The 18,530-nt window shown below is 33.8% G+C and overlaps 2 protein-coding genes and 1 long non-coding RNA gene across 6 annotated transcripts; 1 reads left to right on the forward strand and 2 right to left on the reverse strand.

Moving 5' to 3' along the window:
• Window positions 1–1,577: 1,577 nt before the first annotated feature.
• LOC140014427 (uncharacterized) lies at window positions 1,578–3,235 on the forward strand. The gene is made up of 3 exons (XR_011821188.1): window positions 1,578–2,000; window positions 2,420–2,553; window positions 2,956–3,235. It is a non-coding gene; the product is annotated as an uncharacterized lncRNA (long non-coding RNA).
• A 2,778-nt stretch (window positions 3,236–6,013) lies between these two features.
• On the reverse strand, window positions 6,014–7,470 carry LOC113708798 (photosystem I reaction center subunit III, chloroplastic-like). Of its 2 annotated transcripts, none has more exons than XM_072064970.1 (3): window positions 6,941–7,470; window positions 6,519–6,840; window positions 6,014–6,211 (listed from the first exon to the last, which is right to left on the reverse strand). In XM_072064970.1, exons 1-2 carry the CDS (start codon window positions 7,321–7,323, stop codon window positions 6,531–6,533), a joined length of 693 nt encoding a protein of 230 aa, XP_071921071.1. In that variant the 5' UTR covers window positions 7,324–7,470; the 3' UTR covers window positions 6,014–6,211; window positions 6,519–6,530. The 2 variants fall into 2 exon arrangements, with proteins under 2 accessions (XP_071921071.1, XP_071921072.1); XM_072064971.1 differs by having other exon boundaries at window positions 6,014–6,200; window positions 6,941–7,432.
• Window positions 7,471–10,333: 2,863 nt separating this feature from the next.
• LOC113709135 (S-adenosylmethionine carrier 1, chloroplastic/mitochondrial-like) lies at window positions 10,334–18,530 on the reverse strand. 3 transcript variants are annotated; one of them, XM_072064975.1, is made up of 13 exons: window positions 18,276–18,530; window positions 18,112–18,161; window positions 17,238–17,342; window positions 16,150–16,236; window positions 15,909–15,981; window positions 14,414–14,504; window positions 13,838–13,891; window positions 13,671–13,766; window positions 13,464–13,553; window positions 12,972–13,023; window positions 11,324–11,385; window positions 11,141–11,221; window positions 10,334–10,697 (listed from the first exon to the last, which is right to left on the reverse strand). In XM_072064975.1, the coding sequence occupies exons 2-13, from the start codon at window positions 18,140–18,142 to the stop codon at window positions 10,566–10,568; spliced, it is 954 nt and encodes a 317-aa protein (XP_071921076.1). In that variant the 5' UTR covers window positions 18,143–18,161; window positions 18,276–18,530; the 3' UTR covers window positions 10,334–10,565. The 3 variants fall into 3 exon arrangements, with proteins under 3 accessions (XP_071921076.1, XP_071921077.1, XP_071921078.1); XM_072064976.1 differs by having other exon boundaries at window positions 18,427–18,500; XM_072064977.1 differs by lacking the exon at window positions 13,671–13,766.

Consider the following 18,530-nt stretch of genomic DNA (forward strand, 5'->3'; position numbering starts at 1 on the left):
TTTGTATTAATATTTATATATGTATTTATATATTTATTAAACAAAATATGTTTTTGTATATAATATTTATATATAAATATATATATTAATATATTTTTGTATCTATCTTTTGGAGTTTTTTACCAAAAGGATTGTGTCAGTTAAAAAGGTGATTTTAAAATATATTTATGTAAAATATTTAAAAAAATTTAAAATAATAATCTAAATTACAAGCCTATTTGAATTGTTAGTTTTAAAAATTTTTATAGAAAATATATTATAATAATTTGATCTATATGATGTAAAAAAGTGATTAAAAAATATGTTTATAAAAAATATAGAAATTTTTTATTAAAAAAAGTACAATTCAAACAAGAATATACTCACAAAAAACGTAAAATAATTTTCCTTAACAAACAATAAGCCTATTCTTCGAATTGATACTTTTAGAAATTTTATTAAAAATATATATTATAATAATTTAATATACATAAATTAAAAAATAATTAAAATTTTATTTACAAAAACACGTAACAATTTTTCCGCGAAGACCCATGATCCAAACAAGGCAGCATTTTGTGTATGATGCCTTGCGGATTCTGCGTGAAACATGCATTTTGGCTAAATATTGGGTTTGAAATCCGATGTTAATCCATGGGCATTGGCGGGAATTCCTTGTGTCCTCGATGTTAATTCACTGGAAGTGAAGTGACATGACTGATAGCAGATTTTGAATGGGACAAGATTTGATTTGACTGTTGTAATTTGGAGTATTTTAAAATTAGGACCTTTTTTTTTAGATGTTAAAATTAGGACTTAAAATACTAACTAGTAGTAATAATTCATCTGATTTGACATCGTAAAGTTGATTGTGTTGGATTTGGCCAAGAAGGCATTGGTGATGGATTGATTGTATGGATTACATTTTTTTGAATTTTTTATTAAAAAATTATTATAATAATTTGAAATATATGAAATAAAAAAATAATTAAAAAATATATTTACGTAAAATATAATTTTTTTTTAAATTACAATCCAAACACAAATGTAAGGGTGCAATAATTTTTTTTGTTTTTATTAATTGACAAGAAAATGTAACCCAATTGGTAAAACATTTTACATCAGTTCGAGTAATCAAAGGAAATAAATAGGGAACTATTATTAATTCTCTTATAAAAAATGTATGGTAGATTTGAATACATGTAATAACATGATAAGTTATATATAATTTAAATGCATTAATAAGTACACTTACAAATCTTTTAATTTATCTTTCAAAATAAAATTACTAAATCTTAGCACGTGGAGTTCACATAAAAAAAATACATACATTGTTGAGATTTCACTTTAAAAATTCAAAAATTATTCAAAATTAAGTACATTATGAATTCTACAATTTATTCTATAGCATAATACAATGTCTGGACAAAAACCTTCTCGGAAATTTTTTTTTGTATGTGACGCCCCGAAAGAAGAAAGATTTTCATTCTATATAGATGAACGTGTGATTGTGTATATCAAGTGTAATTGTGTGAGATTATATATATCTATATATATCTTTGTCGGAAGAGCGGAGTAGCGCAACGTTTGAACTTGGAAAGCAAAACTTTTGGTGGAAAGGTTCTGAATCAAATCCAGCTGCAAATCCGGCCAGTTCTTGGCCGGATTGTTGGTCGGATTGCTTGAGGGTTTTGAAAAAAAAATTGATTTCTCCTCTGCCTTGAATCCGACCGGATTGTGACGTGTCACAATCGGTCACCAGCTTTGACCGGCTGTTTCCTCCATTCTTATCCTACTTTTGGCCCAAAATATCTTCATTTTGCTCCTTGCTTGACCGGCTAACTTGAGAGAAACGAAGAAAGCTCTTCATTTTCTATCTTCAAATTTTGTTCAAATCTTGAGTTTTAACCAGTGGAATTACAAATTACTCAATACAAGTGTGTACTATAGAGGTTTAAAGCTTTTGATGGATTGATTTTTGAAAGCGAAGCTTTAAGGTGCTATCTTTCTTGAGTTGTAAGGTGAGTTGCTAAGAAAGTTCCCTTTTTGTTTTAATAATGGTATATTAGTGGTTTATAGTGGTTAAATATGTTGTATTGTGGATGATTTCATGATTTTAAGTAGAGTTGGACCAATTTCTAATTTATTGAGAAATTTTCTGATTTTATATGATTATGGTATGTTGGTCATGGAATGATAGCTTGTTATGGAGTAAAATGGAGCTTGTATACGTTGGATATGATTGTTTGCGGAAAATTTCTGGTTTGTGCAGAAATTCCGATTTTAGGGTTTAATTTGGGGATTTTCTTATGGTTGGCTCTTAAGCTTCTAATTGGCTTTGATTGAAGGGTTTTGTGGCCCTAATTGGATGTGTTTTATTATTTACGAACCGTATGTGCAATTGCGGTTGGTAAGATGTAATTTGATGTTGTTATTGTAGGATGGAAATGAAGAATTTAAGGGGAAATGCTGTTTGATCTTTGAGAGTGTTTGGTTGCTTTGAATTTGAGTCGAAGGGCTTGAGTTCGATTCACGAAATTGTCTATAATGGAAGAGGATTATGAGCCGTGATTTGTGAGTGACCCCAAACTGTTTCCAAATCTACTTATGAACCGTTTCTTGCATTGTTTACTCGATTGCATATCATGTATGCTTGCATGTGAGTTCATGACATGATTTGGTTTCAATGAGTTTTTGGGAAGTCTTGTACTTAGAACCAACGTCTCCACCACTATTTATTGTTCATCTGGAGCACTAATGACTCCCTATCACTGTTTCACTGTTAACTGATCGATTTGAGTATTGGGTGTTTAAGTACAATGATTTCACTGGCTCACGAGAGCAATAAATGTACATTTGATTACTGAATCATGACATCATTGAAATTAACTATTGTGAAACTGATTTGATTACTGATTTTAATGGTTACTCGCTGAGTTTCTAGCTCACCTCAAAATATTTTATTCCCCTCCACAGGGCTCGAGGTGAATGAAGCATTTGTATTAAAGTTCTCTGTGTGAATGGTTGGATGATCTACTGTACAGTTTGAGTTATAGTCTTATCTTGTGTAATATTTGAGACTGCGATTGTACTTGTACTTGTACTTATGTGAAAATTGAGGACCTTTGTCTTATTCGAAAAATTAGTATTGCTTGTATCTCTTGAGATTTTAGTTTGTAGTGTATGTAAATTTGTGGAACATTTGATGTATATTTGAGATTTATATTGCAATTTATTTGAGGACTGTAGTGAGTGAGTGAGTCCCGACGAGAGTTGGACAGGCGGTCCGCCGAATAATTTGATTCACCTTAGGGAGATGTGGGACTGTCACATTGGAGATTTTCTAAATTATTATTACATCACCATTTTATTATTTTAAATTGTTTTTTCTTCAGATACAATATATTATAAAAGCATTATTGTAAATGATTTTTTTATGCACAAAATCTTCAATCTAAATAAATTGAATGCCTTTCCGTGGCATTCCGCCCACTTCTTTCCTACTTTTTCTCCCCACTTCTCACTTGATCCCCTTACATCCATTCTTTTCCCCCTTCTTGAGTGGGAGAGGAGGTGGGAGGAGTATTGCAAGGTGGGAAGATAGAACTTAAAAGGGAAATGTATGAGGAAAAATGAGTGAGGCATGGTAGAGGGGCATTGGCGAAAAGGGTAGGAGGAGGAGGAAAAGGTGGTGTGCAAGAAGGGGGTGATGGTGAAGGGAAAACAGATCATACTATTTGTTTGGATAGAGAATTATTAGCCAAAATTTATTTGCTTATATCATCATTACAATTTTCAATACACCTTTTTATCTTCCCAATTACCTTTTTATCTCACATGCATTACATCACAAAAAGTGTTACAGTAAAAATATATCAAATAATTTACAATCCAAACAGAGCATAATTTAATTAAATGATGGCGTATGTTTTTGTTACTTTCCTTTTTTTTTTGTTGTTAAACTTATTTTAGAACTTTTTCTTTCTCATTTCTTGAATCTCTACTCTTTATGGCTTAAAAAAAGAAAGAAAAAGAAATTTTAAAAGAAATTGCCGTAGACTTTGTCTAAAATAATTAATTTTCTTTCTAAAGAAAAGGATCGAAAAGGACAAGCAAACTTATGCACATCACTAGACTAAATTTTTATTTGCAAATTCAACAATATACATCTCACGTTTAAAGATTAGGCATTGTCTATATATTTTTTAAGATAACGAAGGGCTAGTGAAAGTGGTATTGGAAGAAAATTGATGAGGAGGAAGGATAATTTGCCAAGCAACCTTATTTATTTATTCTTTTTTGGTAAATGAGCAACTTTGCTTACTAACTTTTTCTTGTTATATGTGGTTGTGAGTATGTGCAACTTTTGTGACAAGAAATGTATATGAGGCAGAGAATTTTGGATGAAAGAAAATAAAATTGAAGGACTTTCCTAGTGAAGTTTTGGCCGTTCATTTGCTACCATGTTAGCGCCCATTTTTCATATTTTAGGTATTTATTAGGCAGTTTTCTTGGCTAATTTGTCATCTACTGATAAACTTTGAGAGAAACCCAAAATGTTTCTCCCTTGATTTGGATGATGGGATCAAGGAAGAATTTTTTTTTTTTTAATTAAGAGGTATATTTTGCAATGAAATCTAAAACATTTTGCAAAGTTTGGACTTTGAAGGCAATAATGATTTTGCCAAAGGTGACAGTTTGTCCAGTTTAATTCGCAGAAGGAATAACGGTTAATTCTAAAAATTTGTATTGTTAACAAATTGTGGACAATCATGGTATTAGGTTAAAAGTGAACTCAACAAATTGGATGACCTTCCTATTTGTGATATTGAAGATGATAGTTTAAACAATGCTGAGTCTTGTTCCTACCTAAACTGCAAGAGTTTATCTGGTAAAGATTGACCAAAACCTCCAAGACCATTTGTTCTCTCATATGAATATATTCATACATATGATTTTCTATTAGTTTTATTATGATTCCTTAATTTGTGTTGCCCTGTTTTTCCTGAGTATAATGACTTAATTTTTCAAATTTTATACAATTTCTAGTAGTGTGTGGTTAACTTTTCAATCAATTATTTGCCACCACTGGCACTGCACAAAGTATCTTAAACTTGCACAAATAACTCTAAAAAGTTGCACAAACAACCTTTAACTTGTACGAGCATTGCAAGGACCAAAATAAATTAGAGCCCGACATGTTAGCGATTGATGTACTGGCCCTTAGAGACCTAGGTCCTCTCCGTTTGGATTATCTGTTTTTTGGAGTGTTTTTGAAAAATTTTACTGTAACAATGTATATGAAAAATTTTTACTATAAATTTTTTTTTGAAATATTTGATATATTATATAGATGAGATGTTTTTTTGAGTTATTGTGTATTACTGTAACATTGTATTTGAAAAACTTGTTTTTGCAAAAATAACCAATCCAAATGGTAATTAAATGCATTTATCTTTTGAAGAGATATATGAGTTTGTTTGGATAGGAAGATTTGCAATAGAAATATATATTTTAAAAAAAAATACATGTTTTCAGTTGCATCTTATCTATAGCAAATTGCTTTCAATTGGCTGACATTATTTTTTTTCCCACCATCTGACACATGACAAACACACATATAGAGGAGGAAAACATTCAAAGTTATGCAGGTTAGTGCTGCTGCGAGTGTCTAAAGATTCAGTTCACTGTCTAAATTGATGGGAAATTTTGCTGATGATGTTGCTGAAGGGTTGGCTTATATTCATCCCAGTGAATCCCATATGCCTTGCATGTACAGCAATGAATACTACTGATCCATTTTACTGGCATGTATATCTTGCATTATAGAATATGTTCTTCTTCTATGTACAATTTCTAGACATCTGTTGGTTAATTGCTTCAGTTTAGTTGAGAATCCGACGTAAATTTCCCCCCATTAGTCTCTGATGTCTTCATCATCACATCACAATCAGGGAAAAGGAGTTAAAAGGGAAACAAATGAAACAAAAAAGTGAAAAAAATGAAATACTGGACATGCATTACTCAGAATTGATTGATCACCCAAAAGAAAATTAAGCATCTTCCATTGGTTGGTGTCACTCCAAAGAAACGAATAGATACATTTGAGTTTACAACTTCCAGATACAAGAATTTTTCCATCATCTGTTTTTTTTTTTTTTCCTGAGCAAGATCCAAAATTCAAGCCTTTCACTTCATCTTCGGTCCCTGGGGTTCCATGTCTGTACCTCAACTATACAAGAACAGCCAAATAACGCACTTGATAAAAGTCATAACCACAAAAATGAGTGACATTTTTTTCATTGCATTTCTAGTAGTCAGCTTAGTTATTCTTACAGAAGGATTGATAACTAAGAAACTCATTTCTAGTAGCAAGCTTAGCAACCAACATCATCAAGATCCTGTGAACTTGTTCATGGTTGAAACATATTGTGATTTCAAACTTCTTGTTGATACAACTGGTCAAATTTCCACAAAGGGCTGAGTAATTTCTGTTTTTAATAGTAAAAATGGTTAAAAGAAAAGGGTAGGTTAATAACCTGATAATGGATTTAGACAGTAGGGTCAATGAGATCTCCAGTCACGAACGCTCTGTAGGCGGCGACGGGCCAGATGAATCCTCTCCACACGAGTCTCGAGGCCAAGGGGACATCAATGATGATCTCCTTCTCTGTTGGTTTCTTTTCATCCCTGATGGCAATCAAGTAGCTCCTGCCTACCCACCCAATCCATCCAGCAATGTACAGGAACAAAATCCCTGGGGTGATAAATTCACCCCAGTGTCTTTGGTCTCCACTCACAATCAAGTGAGGCAATCCATCCGATCCGCACAACAGCCCTTGCTTTCCATAATTATCAAACCTGCAAACCCAATCAACATTTCAGAACACAGTTTTCAACTCTTCCTGCAGGTCTGCTCACGGGTGAAAAGAAATGAAAAAAAATTGCAGGCAATACTAACCTGCGCTTGGTCTTCTCGATAGTGGCCTTAATAGCAAGAGCAGGAGCACTATCAGGGGCATAAAGCTTCAGGGATGACTCAAGTTTCTTGATTTCTTGCTTCTCGCGCTTGGCAAATTGCTTGGACTCCTTGCATGGTGTGAGGCCAGCGATGTCGGCCGAGGCGGGCATCACCGGGGCCGATAAAAGAATGGAAGAAAGTGCAAGAGCTGCAGAAAATGCCTTGAGTGATGGTGGTGAAGGTTGCTCTGAGGTTGATGTGCTTTGGTTGGGAGAATTAGCTGAGCATACAATTGTTGCAGCTCTGGGCTTTGTGTTGAACTGGGAATTCAGCTTTGGTGTAGCAATGGCTGTAGAAAGATTTGTGGGAATTGTGAGAGACATTTTGCTGGATTTTTTGTTAAGTTTTTGTGAGATGAAAATAAAATTTGCAAGAGAAGAAGAGTATGGTAGGAATGAGAGTATAGGAGATTGAGAAGAAGGCGTGTGGAGAGGGATGGTTTTTAGATTTTGGAGCAAGGAGACTAGTGGTAGAGAGTGGATAGGGTGGAGATATGAGTGTAAATGTAGCTGAGATGGATAGTCTTGATTGGTCGAAATTTGGGTTTTTGTGGGTATTGGAGATTCTCCTCCTCCACAGGAGCTAGACTACCGGTGGAATGTACCTAGGTTGAGCAAAATAAAGTAAAAGAAATGGGAATGTAAATGTTACAATTGTCAATTACTACAAGATTTTAGACAAATTTCACTTTCCACTTTAAGGCCTTCTCTACATTCACACTTGTCATCTTTGGCATTTTACATCCTTATGCTACAAATTATTGCCACATTGCCTTCCGCTCTAAAAGGGAAAAAATCCATTTTTCATTTCTAAACTTTGACTAGAGACACATTTCATCTACAAATTTTTAGGTACAGCATATTTAATATATAAATTAATAATTTCTGATCACATTTAGTCCAAAAATAATAATTTGTTTAATTTGGACAAAAAAGATCACATGTTTGGCACATGATCGTTGATTTTGACTAAAAAATTATTTTTACTTAATAGCCGTGTACTAGACATGCGTGCGAGCCTTCTTCGTCCAAATTCAACAATTTACTATTTTTGGACTAAATGTGGTCAGAATTTATTAATCCATGTATTAAATGTGCTGCTTCTAAAAGTTTGGAGATGAAATTTGTTCCTAATTCAAAGTTTACGGCGGAAAAGTGGATTTTTCCCACTCTAAAAGTCACTAATTTTCCACGACCTCTAGTGGTGGTGAAAAATTCAAACGGTCAAGAATACTAAAAAGATATCTAAATAAGTGTGGTTTACGTGATATTCTTGAAATAAATTTCAACAATTGTTTGTCCAAAGAAGTTTGGAAAAGGAGGGCAAAATTATTTTTCAAAATCATGCGATAACCAATAATTGAAGAGCTTTACAAAATACTTTTTCTTGATCTCGAGCACCTCAAATTTTCAGATCAAATGTCATTTATATCACGATGGAATTTCCGTATAGGTCTGGTTACAGGTCTAAAATTGGTTTTAAAATTAGAAAAGTAATCTCAATGCAGACGTGTATATCGATGATGAAGTCATTTACGAAGATATTGATAAGAATGACAATTTTGATCTGCATTATGAAGAATTTGTGATTGTGAAAGAAAAACAAGGACAAAAAGACTAATACAAATGCTTTTTTCTCTTTCCCTGCCAACTTCCACTCTAAACCAATTTTTGACTTGTAAGCATACTCATGTGAAAATTCCATCATTATATAAATGACAATTTTGCTTTGTTTGGACTCATCAATTTAGTTTTTCAAATCCTATAAAATTTTTTACAAAGTACTCTAAAATGTACTTTAAAAAGTAGTCCAAATTTTTTTAATGTTTAAAAAATATTCTAAAAACTCTCTGTTACTCTTAAATATTCCAAAATATATTCTAAAAATATCTCAACATATACTATAAAAACTCTGCTATAATAAAATTTTTTAAAAACACCCCCAAATACAGTTAATCCAAACAGAGCATAATTAAACTTAATTATGCTCTTTTGAATTAAGTTTTAAGTCTTTTGTAAAGCTCTTCAATTATTGATTTTCACATAATTTTAAAAAATAACCTTAACATCCTTTTCCAAACTTCTTTGGGCAAACGATTTTAAAACTTAATTCAAAAGCATCACTTAAACCACACTTTTTGAGATATGTTTTCATTATTCTTGATCACTTGAATATTTCATTGCCACTGCTAAATGTGTGCAAAATTTTGAACTTTTTACCATTAGTGAATTCTTTTTGCACCATTATCATTGCTGAAAAATTTTAATTACCTCCACTAGTTGTTCCTCTCTCCCTTTGTCAAATTTCCGGTCTATGACTGCTAAACAAATCAAATCCTTCAACTTGATAACTTGCAGCGATCAACAGTTCTCCCTAATCCTGTTTTGATCTCGTTTTCAACACACAATCAATTTGGCAAATTAGGACCATATTTATGGCCTAATTTGCACTAATTGAATACTTTTGATCGATCTTGTGGCCTTACTCGATTAACTCACTAAATAACCACAACTCTTATGCTCTAATTTTTGGAACGAAAAACTCTAAGGTCAGCACTCACAACTTGTTAGAATATACTAATCTATGAATGGAAGACCTTAATGGCGACTAAGCATCTCGACATAGTTCTATTAGAATCACTAATTGAGTGTCTAGGTTTATATAATTCGTAAAACGAATAAATCATAAAATTATTGGTCAAAACCTTTCTTGTGTTGGATGATACTCACTCATTATATTATATTCTCGGCCTCTTTGTACACTTCCAATGTTTTCCTCCTCTTTAAATCTATATCTCTCTCTCTCAGCACACTTCCATAGTGCATTTGAATTGCACCTTATTTTCACATTATTTATACATATCATCAATATATTTTTTCAATCACTTTTTTAACTTACATACATCACATCAAAAAAGCGTTACAGTATTTTTCTAAAAAAAATTATCCCAAATAATCTCCTATCCAAACACTTTTTTTCCTGAAGTATTGTTTGGATAATTATATTTTTCTAAATAATATTTCGCTTGTATTATACATGTATTTTCCAACTTACCTTTTTATATTTTCAATAATTTTATTTTATCTTATATATATCACATCACAAAAAATGCATTAAAGCTTGGTGGGGTGGGACTTGGGAGGCAACCAATTTGCCACATTAAAAAGTGGCTCTGCTTAAAAAATCCAGATGGATACGCTAATCTAGTGGTAATTCGATCCCCTCCGGGTTATCCTTGGATCTCTTTAGATCCTTCCCCGCCCCCTTAGTGTAGGATAATCTATCGTATCAATAACAAAAAATATTATTTCAAATAATACTCTATTCAAAAGATTCAACTAATGTTCTCTGTACTCCCTTAATATATTCATAAAATTATGTAAAATTTCCATAAAGAGACACATGGCCCTCAGTTCTCTGCTACTTGATAGAAACATGGTCCAAAGGAGGCAGAACTCATATTGCACTAAAATCCACCAAATTCCTACAAATCTTTTACATGATGCCCGCGAATCTCATTTTGGAAGTTAATTTCATGAAACTAATTAAACCTGATAGCATTATGTTAGTCCTGCTTCAAAGAATCTGGACTGGGGTGAATTGGGCCACTGTTAGAGAGCAGCTTTTTCGTCCTCTCAAGAACACCAAAGAATATTGAACCACCTATCCCTATCCACAGCACCCGCGGCCCTATCCCCTGCAGCATAACAGTCAAAACAATGGTCTCACGTCATTTAAGTTGATGAGACCAGAATCATCTACTTTCCTACAAAATAGTGGTGACTATAACTAACAAGTCCAATAAATTTCCATTAGTACATTATCTTTAGTTCCAAGTGATTGAAAATTAGAGAAGCGGATTCATTCCATGACTCAAATGGTAAGGAACAAGGTTTCATTTGAGTTGGGACTGAATTCAATTTAGATAACTGGAAGGGGAAGAAGAAAGAAAATGGTATTTCCTCTATGGCTATCAACATATTAAACTAATCAGGTATAATACTAGTTCAAAAAAGATCAATATATCCTTTTGAGTTATCAATAGGAATCCTGAAAACGTAAAAGACATAAACTTGGCTAACAATATCGTCTTTGTGAATCAAGGATACAGGGTATATCATGTGTAACATGTAGACACACCTTAAAAAGAGAGGAGGTGCCTTCTTCTCTGACAATAGTACCAACACAGTGGAGGATGCCTTCATACTGCTTTGCAGATCCCTGAAGAATTAACAAGATGGCAAACAACTGAAGGTCAAGCATGTGTATGTATTTAAGAAAGAATGAAGGATTAACGCATAAGCATCAATCATTAAAGCACACCTGAACCATCAACCTAGTCTTTATGACATCCAATGGAGTTGTTATAGCTCCAGTTATTGCACCTGTTGATTAACAAGAAAGAAATCCAAGAGATTCCCATATAAGATTGGATGTTCAGTTTCACTGATATGCATGGGGAAGAAGTGGAACCATGGTTAATCATTCTTTAATATTGAGTGAGCCACACGAGTAGAATTCACAAATTCAAATACATTGAGAAAGGTATTAGTAAGATGACTAAAAATGAATTCACTGCTAGTCACCAAAGGATCACAATTTTGCAGTCAGATGCAGACTGCATAATACCTGGATCAGCATGGTGTGCAAATTAGGCAAGATTTCCTGTGCAGTAGTTCAGCATCAGCAACTAGATTAACAAAAGGATCCTTGAGCTTTTTAATTTGGTAAAAGTATAATGAGCGTTATGCTAAAAAGGTTAATGGGGAAGGTTCTCAAGGGTTCTTATGAACGTATCTTGTATTTGAACTATGTAACCACATGCCTCTGATGATGCACCCACCGTTCTAGAACTAGAGTTGCAGAAAAGGCAATTAGACGGTTCTGCTAGTGAAATGGAGTGCATCTGCTTTCATAAAGATGAACCTATGGACATACATGGAGTGGATTATAAAAAAACAAAAAAAAGGAGACCAGGAAGCAGGGATTGAAGTTGTGAGAAGCAATGGAGACCACCACATTAACAGGAGCTTGGAATCAAAGCACTCTGAGTAGAAGTAGGAATCACAACCACAAACAATAATATAGTGACCATAGAATTCGTATCGGGAAAAAAAAATTTGATCATGGTATTGTCTATTATTAATGAATTCATTTTCATTAGAAAGGTTAATCAGGAGATGTTTAAAAAGTGCAAGCAAAGACATGATAGATCTGAGACAAGAGCAGGTGCATCAACTTGCCATTTACCACAAAAGAATTAATTGTGGTTTGTACTTCACTGGTGTACAAACCATTTCAATTTGAATATGTCACATTATTTCAGCTGTCTGACTCAGTCTTTAATGTTGTGTTGTGAACAGTGTTTAAATCCAAGGGCAGTTGTCAGAATAATTCCTAAATTTTGATTTAATTTTTCAGGAAGGTATAAACATGAAATTCAGTCCCTTACTGGTAATATGAAGAGACTAGTACTCATAGATGTAGAAGTTGTAGTCATCTTACTTAGACAGAATAGTTTTGTTTTAGGACAAATCTCAAGGTAACTTCAACGACATTTACCATGTTAAGTCAGCTTCGGGTAGGAGACAACTAGCAGGTGCATTCCAGTTGCTATGTTTGAGCATTACAATACCTTTTCCAAGAAAGTCAATTCACCGTCTTGTCAATGTGGAAGGGATAGAACAGCATTGACCTCTCATTTCGCATTGTCTTGTCAACTCTCTTAAGCATTCATAAGCATTCAAACCTTGCTTTTGCAGTATCTTACAATTTCTTAAGCATTGATTAAACAGAAAAGCAACCGGTGACAAACATAACAATGTCAAACTCTACAGCTAATATATGTAACCATACTAATCAGGAAAATTTCACAACCTGACCACTATTGAGCGTTGCAGAAGACTAGAAAATATTAATTGATGAAACCCTTATGCATTTCAAAAACAAAATCGTGCAAGATTGTAGTTACCAGCAAAAGCACCAATCATTGCAGTTTCAGGATCATTCAGATCTCTTCTAGCCTGCAAAAAAGTTAGCAAAACAATAAATAACCATACTTCAAAAGTAGAGTGGATGCTGAGAAGCTGTAGAACAAAGGCAATAAATCTTTTATATGGTCATGACAAATTTAGTCCTTGTTAATGATCCATTATCAAAATAAGCCATAGATTTCTACTCAAGTGACACTAAACAAGCCATCTTTCCAGAGATCAACCAATTACCAGAAAAAAGAAGATGGAAATATCAGGTGGCACAGTTGAACAACAATAGTGTTCATTTTTTCAAAAGATATGGGAATGTGCTCAGTTTATCTTGTTAGAGGTTGACTAGTTTGGCTATTTTATAACTTTGTGAGATGCTTCCAAGCCTGCTACATCAAAGTAGGAAATAAAATCTCATTTCCACGGGAAAATATTAGGCCTCTTAAGTAAATGAAAGAATAATTATTTGGATCTCTTACCGCTAATTTATAACCTATTCTAAGCTGCTCATAGATACAGAACTGTACAGCATCAAAAGGCAAGTCTCGCAACAGAAAGGATCCAAATCCCTGCAATAGTAAAGATAAAGGTGAAGGCAAACGTGCAGTAAAAGACTTTCAAAAGATGGAAAACCTATAGCACCTTAAACAAAGATTTAGACCCTGAAAGATAAGAGCATGGCGTACAGCATAGAGGCCTCTAAAGCCCTCCTTTGCTACAATACAGTGCACAGCATTGGGGGCAGATGAAAATTGTCCGGTCTGCATCCTTTGCTTAACAACCTAAGTAGTTATAAAAGATAAGGATTTCATACAACACCCATAAACAAAACAGAATAACCAACTTTGAATACCTCAGTTGGAACACGAACAATAGAAGATGCCACCCCACCCACAGCACCTGCTGTCTGAAAAAGCATTCAAAATCTTTAAACATGGCAAATTAAAACATGGAAGACAATTATTTCTTTTTTGTCTCAGTCAATAAGACATAGGAAAGTTTTGATTTAGCTCATTTCATCACTATAGAAATACAATTAAAGCTCCTAGACAACTCCTATCAGCTATCTACACTTAGTTTTGCCCCAAATGAAAACGTATTTAAACAATAATGAAAAAGTTTGAGCAGATATAAAATTAGATTTCCTGGATCAGGAAAAAAAAAATGGAGTTAGCAGAAAAGTAAAGAGACAGGAGTTAATTATGATCTTGAAGATGATTAGTTCGAATTACAAATTAGCCATCCCAATAGGAACTACAGGAGGCATTTAAATCAAAGAGTAGAATCTGCTACTGGAAGATAACTCCTTAATTTCTTCATTGTTGTATCAATGTAACAATTTGCAGTTAAATCAATTTAGCAAGAAGCAGCAACTGTAATACGCCATTAAAGAGATGGCACTTTTATATTGTATAGTTTCAAAACTAACCAAATAAGCCAAGGCGCTGAGACTTTCAGGGAAGCTCTTCAAAAGCATTTGCTTTGTGGGTTCATATACACCAACAAATATTGCCGATGCCCTGCAAAATGTTAGAAAATTTGTCAAGACTTGTCCTGCACTCTCGCTAAGAACAATGAAAAGCAGTTAAAGTTATTCCCATAAAGACTATAACTCCAAAAAGCTTCAACAAATTTCTTCATGCAAGAAGTAAAAGTACAACACAGGTATCAGAAATTATGCAGGTTCCCTTGCAGATGCAGATAATGCCACCATAAATAGATAAACAAGTTATTAAATTTTTTGTACAACTAATGTTAGTGATTCCCATGTCAGGATTCAAGAATTCAATTTGGCTATATTAAACAGAAAGCACCACAGTTAACCATTTTCAGACTACCATAGGCAATGTTTCTTAATTATCATTAAGAACCACTTTATATATTTCTTCCTTCTAGACTCCTTCCAAGGAACCTGTGGCTCGATTTACCACTTTCTCATGCCTCTGTGGTCACATATTACTTGCAAAGGCAGCTAAAGAAGGAGAAAACACAGACTCAAAAATTAAAGACAACAAAAATAACATATTAATTTTGCTTCCTCCAAACATGTAAATCATGGAGAGTAACAAAGCACATACATTATTTTCGAAATTTAGCACATACATTATTTTCGAAATTTAGTATGTCTTATCATACCAAACCAGGTGAACAGTTTTTAATGCATGTCATAAGAGCTTCACAGTATTCAAAGAGGCAGACTGCTTAAATGATTACACATAAACACATCCAGCCCGCATGATACCTTAAGCTTACCCATTAACCTTACAAGCTTCACTAGTTTCCCTTATGTATAAGCTTCTTGTTATCTTAAAAAGACTCAAGAGATTCCAGAAGAAACCATCTACATCACTCTGCAAATGGGTTTCCTATTATCTGACTTAGTCTCATGATAAGCAATTGTATTCAAAAATACATTCCCGGAGAAGCTCATGTAGAAGTACCACAAGAAACACTTAAGATGCGCCCTTAATGTCCTGCTGTGCATAAAGCCATGACTATCTAATTTCTAAGTGGCGCCAATTCTTGAAGTGATCCAGTCAATTAAGACAACTATTTAATGGATCACAACAAAGAAGTTTTTCTTGTTTAAAGGCCAAGTTGAAGACTCTCTGATTAAGAACATGCTGCCACTAGTTTGGGCTCTTTGTCTCTCTCCAGCTACAATAGGTGTAGGTCATAATATATCTCTTAGGAAAAGAATATAAATGTCCCATCACTTCTCCCAGAACACATAGAAAACTAGTAAATCAAATTATGGCCATATCTACAGGAAGAAGTTATCTTCAATATAATTGCAGCCTCTATACCCAATCTACATAATCAAGGTTGCTCAAATCAACTTTAGACTGCATTGTATGACATTATCATCTATCTGTTTCTCGTAGAGCACAAGAAAAACAGCAGTTGCAGTTATAAGTACTTACGGTAAGACCCCAACAAGATTTCCAGCCAATCCGGAGTAAAGACCCCTTAATATGATCTTTCCTCCACCATGAACTGCCTACCATAAAACAATGAAAAGCTAAACAGATCACCTCAGTTCACAAGAAGAAATATGTCAATGTAAAGCTTCACCAAACAACAGGTGGAACTGTCATCTGATCCTTTTTAATCAGCTAGTTTTTAATCTACAAGACTACAACAAAATGTGTTAACAAAATAAACCTGCTTGAAGTCTTGTTTTGATGGTGTCAATTGGGTACAGAACAGATTCAACGACAACACCAGCTGTGGCTCCAGCTACAGCACCCTCTGCAAAACCATACAATGGAATACTGCAAAGGGTTGTAGATTGGACAAAACTACCAATATATATAAAACAACTTTTCCAATGAAAGGGTAACACATTTCTATCTAGAATATGCCAGTCATTTATACAGATAAATTGTAGTGCTATATGATAGGACTGCCAGTTACCAATATTTTAGTATGATGCCAAGCAATGCAAGCAGAACTAACAGTTCCATTTGTCAAGTTCCTGAACTTTGTTAATACTTGTACAATCTTTGGCATCGACCTAAAGTTAAAACATGTGGTAGTAATTCAATTATTCAAAGCAAGAACCCCAATTTTAGACATTTCCACACAGCCATCTCATCTATAAGCTTCAGTCAGACTACACTACTTTCAAATTTCATGCACTCACTTCAACATACTTTTGTTTAGAGGTCGTTTTGTTTTTCACGAACCAATATACAAGACATTTCAGTATATGTAACCTAAAACAACCATTCCCTGCGGTTTGGATTGTGAGACTAATGCATGCACTATTTTACCCCCCCCCCCCCCAAAAAAAAGGACTTACACCATCCATTAGACAATTATCTGGTTACATGGAGACAGATAGGGCTGATAAACCCACAAAAATCATAATCCAGACCAATTAAAAGCCACTTTTATGCTATATAATATTATTGTCAAATCTCATTTCAAGCTTTCCATTGTTGAGTTGTCCTTTATATTCCCACCGAAAACTTGCTTCCCAAAACTAAAGAAAAGAATTCCAACCACAAAATTAAAGAATTGAAAAACTATATGGACATACAAAGCATGTAGCTACTTGCTATTAATAAATGAAAATAGCAACAGATTTTGTAGTAATATGTCTTTGCAACATAATGCACAAGGTTCTAGCAATTTTTGTCTGAAGATGTAAAGCTCATCGGTACAAAACTTATGTTAACCATGCTATGTTAACATTTCTTTTCACCCAACAATGATATTCAAGAATAACATAGAAAGCATAAACCTACCATATAAAAATCTCATAAAATCAAATGGATCATGTTCATTACGGAATGTAGTAGCTGCACCCTTCATCTGATGTTTAACATTGCCAGTCTGATGTTTCAATATACCTGCAGGGAGAATAATTACAGGCTTAGATATAAAACTTTTCTCCAAGTCTCTCTTCCCACAGAAAATAAAAAGAAAACAATGCAACACTCTGAAATCCTATACATCTAATCCAGACAAAAGCTTGATACAGCTGACAAGAAAAGCTAGTTACATACTTCCAAACTGCTAGAGCAGTAACATCTGCATCACTAAATCTTCTTACTGTAGCTTGAGGCATTATAACCACATTTGAGACAACCCAAAAAAAAAAAAAAAGAAACTCTGCACCTAGGCTTCTGGAATTAGATTATTCTTCATTTCTTTCTGATATGTTGCAAATTATTCAAGTCAGCATCATTACAGTAAGATTATAAGATATGGTCTCTGTTACATACTTAAAAGGCAGGCTTATCACTTATATCCTGCTATGGGCCTGGACATCTTAGATCTCCTCCGAAACTTAGGTCTGGTTTCAACTTTAAAAACAGCATTTCCTCTTTTCAAACTTTTGTCTGCGGAACAACATGAACTGGCTTCCTAGCATATTTAGCAAGGAAAAGAAATACTTCTAGCATCTTTAACTCTTAACAGCTATGTTCCGTAGACAATTAAAATAAGAGACATGTGTCACCTGAAGCAAGATTTAAGCCTAATGCGGTACATTTTAAGATAACAAAATACCTTAAACGTACAAGTTATACCATTTCACTTGGTTTATAACTTCCCTGTTAAAAATTCTAAAGAAACTGAATCGAGAATACAATCAATCTTGCATTTAGTAGAGATTACCTGGTGAATCTGTATCTGCATTGATGGACATCTTTCAATATTCAGCTGGGCTGCAAAACACAAGTTAAAACTGATCAGAAAAATGAATAAACTGAAAAGGGTCAAAAAATCTTGAAATAAAATCAATGATCTGTTAATCTTCAGGTGATCAAAATTTTACTAACTTTCTAGTTTGCAGCGGAACCCTTTAATCCTCAGGTGATAAATGGCACTCTCAAGTTTGCACGGCAATTCTTTCCCTATTCTATCTAACATTCCGTAGAAATAGAATCCGGCTCTAATTTTGGATTGCTTAATTTAACTACAATTAATTACCATTTTTAACCTCTCGCTGAAAATAGTTAGTGACGTGTATTAGAGAGAGACCGATGGAGCCGGAGAACACCTGCAAATTAATGAGCAGAGAAGGCAGATTACTT

Source organism: Coffea arabica, chromosome 9c, assembly GCF_036785885.1.
Source record: "Coffea arabica cultivar ET-39 chromosome 9c, Coffea Arabica ET-39 HiFi, whole genome shotgun sequence".
Lineage (NCBI taxonomy): Eukaryota > Viridiplantae > Streptophyta > Magnoliopsida > Gentianales > Rubiaceae > Coffea > Coffea arabica.

Bases quoted from the DNA above. Each gene is read 5' to 3' on its own strand.
- LOC113708798 (XM_072064970.1), bottom strand. From the start codon at position 7,323: ATGTCTCTCACAATTCCCACAAATCTTTCTACAGCCATTGCTACACCA. The intron at 6,841-6,940 runs GTTAGTATTGCC...TTGGGTTTGCAG, and splicing joins ATCGAGAAGACCAAGCGCAG to GTTTGATAATTATGGAAAGC.
- LOC113709135 (XM_072064975.1), bottom strand. From the start codon at position 18,142: ATGTCCATCAATGCAGATACAGATTCACCAG. The intron at 16,237-17,237 runs GTAGGTTTATGC...ATGGTTTTGCAG, and splicing joins TTTTATGAGATTTTTATATG to AGGGTGCTGTAGCTGGAGCC. The intron at 10,698-11,140 runs GTGTGTCTACAT...GTTATGCTGCAG, and splicing joins GCACCTCCTCTCTTTTTAAG to GGGATAGGGCCGCGGGTGCT.